This window comes from Lipotes vexillifer, unplaced genomic scaffold (assembly GCF_000442215.2).
Source record: "Lipotes vexillifer unplaced genomic scaffold, Lipotes_vexillifer_v1.1 scaffold95, whole genome shotgun sequence".
Taxonomy (NCBI): Eukaryota; Metazoa; Chordata; class Mammalia; order Artiodactyla; family Lipotidae; genus Lipotes; species Lipotes vexillifer.
In genome coordinates, this window is record NW_006791458.1 from 1,326,546 (window position 1) to 1,330,448 (window position 3,903).

The 3,903-nt window shown below is 49.2% G+C and overlaps 1 protein-coding gene across 1 annotated transcript in view; it reads left to right on the top strand.

Moving 5' to 3' along the window:
• Nucleotides 1-3,903, top strand: part of ATP10B (ATPase phospholipid transporting 10B (putative)) — a 127,310-nt gene that overhangs the window by 84,260 nt on the left and 39,147 nt on the right. Inside the window, 1 exon segment of the mRNA XM_007464400.1 lies at nt 2,814-2,998. Coding sequence (XP_007464462.1) covers nt 2,814-2,998 — 185 coding nt within the window.

Here is a 3,903-nt window from a genome sequence, read left to right on the forward strand (position 1 = left end):
ATTCCTGCACTCCCTGCTGGATGAAGCCTGGTTGCTTCTTCTCCAGTCGTTCAAATGTTTATTGAGCACCTACTATGTGCCAAGTAGCATGCTAGGTATCGTGGCTACAAGAGCCGCAGACCCTCACCTGAAACTAATACAACACTGTAAATCAACTATTAAAAAAAAAAAACCCAACACAGACCCCGCCCTCCTGGAGCTCATAGTCTAGCAAAGACACTTGGATGATTAAACAAGTAATTTCAACAGAGTGTGATGAGAGATGGGCTGGAAGATGTACCTGGTGGGATGAAAGCACAAAGGAGAAGGTGGCAACCTACTGTGGAGCCAAGGAGGGTGCAGGACAGCCGGAACTGAGCGGAGAAAAGGAGCTGGTCAAAGGGGGAGGGTGTTCCAGGAGAGGGAAGGGCCCGAATGAAGGCCTGGAGGCAGGAAAGCCTGGGCTGGCTGGGGACTCAGAGGTCTCCTACGGCTGGACCCCAGAGTGCAGGGGAGATCAGCAGGATGCAGGTTATGAAGGGCCGTGTAGGTCACAGGCTAAAGGTTTGGAGAGGGGAAGGGGATCAAAGCAGGGACAGATTTGTGTTTTACAGAAATCACTCTGCTGCTGTAAAGACGTATAGAACTTAGATAGATACTCTCGGGGGAAAGATGGAAAACACCAGCTAAGAGACAGCGTTGGATTTCTGTTGAAGGAAAAGCGTTGCCAAGGGAGAAGGGGGAGGCTTTATTTGTCAGACTAATCTCTTCACAGCTCGGGAATAAGATCCGGGAAAGGCGATGCCTGAACAGCATGCACATACTGGCCACGTGGCAAAAGGCTTCTTTCATCTTGGGAGGCAGTGCTGGCCTGGGGATGAAGGCCACATCTTGGCCCTGTGGAGACCTTGCTGTGTGCCCAGGGACACATCCCCACACCCCTCTGAGCCTTTGCGCCTCCTCTGGCTAAATCACCAAGCTCAGCCAGGCAGGGTTGAAGGGGGAAGACCCGGGGTCGCTGTAAGAAGACGGTAATACCTCTTTATATAAAAAAGGTACCAGCAAGATTTGGTCAGATGGGTGGAAAACAGGGGGAGACAGGTTTGCTCCCCACCTCCTTCGGCTTTTCTGTTTCCTGTGTTTGGACTGCAGGGGCCTTTGTCTGCTGCCTCACAAGGCCCCCTTGAAAGCTGGCCTTGAGAACCCATTTTAACAGGAAGTAGAGGGTAGCTAGTCCAGACAGCTCCATCCTGCACCCCGGGCCACCCCCGGAATGTCATCCCATTAGGGCACCTGACCCCCTTCACACCCTCTCCCCTGCGGTTTCTTTTGTTTCAGGGGAGCCTTCTGGCCTCAGCGGGTGAGAAATGCCCCTGAGCCGGTAGTGCATGAAAGAGAACACACTTTTCAGGACCCATCGGCTTCCCTGGCTGAGAAAGGCTCTCACCACCTTCCTGTTTCATTTTCTCTTTCACACAACTAAATGTGTTTTTCCTGCTCTCTCCTTCACCCTGCCTCCCGGTAACACACATCATTTTCAGTCTCACTTTCCAGGCTAACGCTCGGCGGAAGATGAGCGTTGGGCATCACTTTTCATGGGTTGGTTTACCTGTGCACTTGGGCCTGAAATACAAAACAGGCACATTTCAGGATAGAGAGGTTTGTTTTCTTCCCTCCAGATGGCTTGTGATGGAGAGGACTAGGGCTGGGAAGAGATTTCATCCTGCCACGAAGAAACTGTCATGCCACTAAAAAGCTGCCATGCATTCACACCGAGTCCCACGATATTAAATCAACTTTTCAATATGCATCCAATGTAACTGCTTTGCCAAGCTATTGTCACTCGGGATTATTAAAAGAAATGGCACGCCTGTTCCTGCCCAGAGTGAGATGGGTAGCCATTAGTCTGTGGTCTGAAATGAATCTCAATTTAAATGCAGATTTATTTTTGCTTAATCACTGAGCAGCTATTGGATATTTGGGTATAAAATCATCAAGTTTGGCTCAAAGCTTGAGACCATTCAAAAAATGATGGAATCCGCATGTTTAATGCCCTCCAAGAACGTTATCAAAAACCCAAGTCTCTGTTAATTCTGCGGTGAGTGCTTGCAGAGCAAAGATTCCAGTCTCTCCATATCTTTCCACTCCTATTGCCGCTCTGCCAGTCCAGCCACACCAGCTCTCCTCTGACCGTTAGCCCTGAATCTCATCCTGCTTCCTCCACCCTCCAATCCATTCTCGAGAATGATCTTCTTAAAATTCATAACCGATCCCATCACTCTCCAACTTAACTCCCTTTCATAGCTTTCTTTGCTACCAAAAAATGCCAAATCCCTTCATGCCCTGACAGGCTCTACAGGATCCAGCTCCACCCCTCCCTGCCTGGCCTCGTCTCTCTCCCTGCTCTGCCTGCCTTTCTGTGTCATCTTCTACTCTGGCCTCTGGGCCTTCACACATGCTGATCCCTCTGCCTGGAATGCCCCTTCCTTCCCCACCTTTTGGGTTTATCTCCCAGGTCTGAGCTTAAGTGGCCCTTCCTCAGCAAGGCCTTCCCTGACCTTCCAAATGAAGTTCGGGTCTCCTGATATATGTTTGCCCGGCACGCTGGGCTTCTCTCCTCAAATAGCTCAGTTATAAATCCTTACTCAACAGGCCTTTGAGCACCGAGAGGGTGGGGACCAGCTCTATTTCACTGATGTATCCTGGGCATTTAGCACAGCCTAGAACACGAGAGATAAGTTAATAATCATTGCCTGGCTTGATAGGGCTTTGGGGAAATTAAGCAGCTACTTTCTCAACATAAATGTGAGTTCTGCTGTCTCTAATCACTCCAGGAGCCACTGGGGTCGAAGACCGGCTGCAGGAAGGAGTTCCAGATACAGTCGCTGCTCTGCAGGAGGCTGGGATCCGGCTCTGGGTCCTGACTGGAGATAAGCAGCAGACGGCAGTCAATATCGCCTATGCCTGCAGACTGTTAGACCAGAAGGACACCGTTTATTCCATTAACACAGAAAGTCAGGTGAGGCCAAAGTAGGGCTCAAATGTCCAAGCGCGGAGCAGCTTCTAGGCCAACGGGAGACGGGATTGTGGGTGGGACTTGGGTACATAGGAGAAGCACCCCTTACCCCCAAATCTTGGAGTCCCGAGGGTCCTAGAAGGCATCCAGCCCGATATCCTCGACCCCATCCCCACATATGGTTGACCAGTCTATTTATATTACATCTAGCAGCACCTAGTAGCAAGTTGTGCCTCTCTCGAATCTCATCCTTGGCCCAGTCTCCCCATTCTACACGTGAGAAACTGAGGACCACTGGAGCTAAGTCACTTGCCCAGGGCCACCCTGGTAGTTTCTGATGGACCAAGTCTAAAATGCTCTTCTCCGGCCGGGCCAGTGCTATTTGCATTATAACCAGACTGTTTGCTCACAGATCCTCAATTGTTTCTTATACTTTGGATAAACTTATCCATTTGAAAAACCCCAATTGAATAGAAATGATTCTGAGTTTAAAATTTCAGCTCCAATTCGTAGGTGCAATTTGTTGCCACAGAATAAAACCTGAAGGAAATGACACATGAGACCAGTATGTTTTGATGGGATGGAGGAGAGAAAGAAAGATAAGCCAAGTTTGAAAACTGTAATTTTCAGCCTGAATAGGTTGTGAGTGGCAGGGATCAAGGATTGGAGACAGAGGACTGTATAAAGTCTAAAGAAGCGTATTTAAAGTCATAACACAGTTTTATATTTAGGAGGAAAAAATCTATTTTCACGATGCAAACTGCAGAAAGTAAAGTTCCACTGTCTCCTTGGCTGATGAATATGGGACGTAGGCATTGAGTTGTGTGCTCCTTTCAAAGGGAACAGGACTGGATTAGATGCGCGGTTGTAACAAGGAAAGCAGTGGGTTGTGGGGCGGGGGGGGGGGG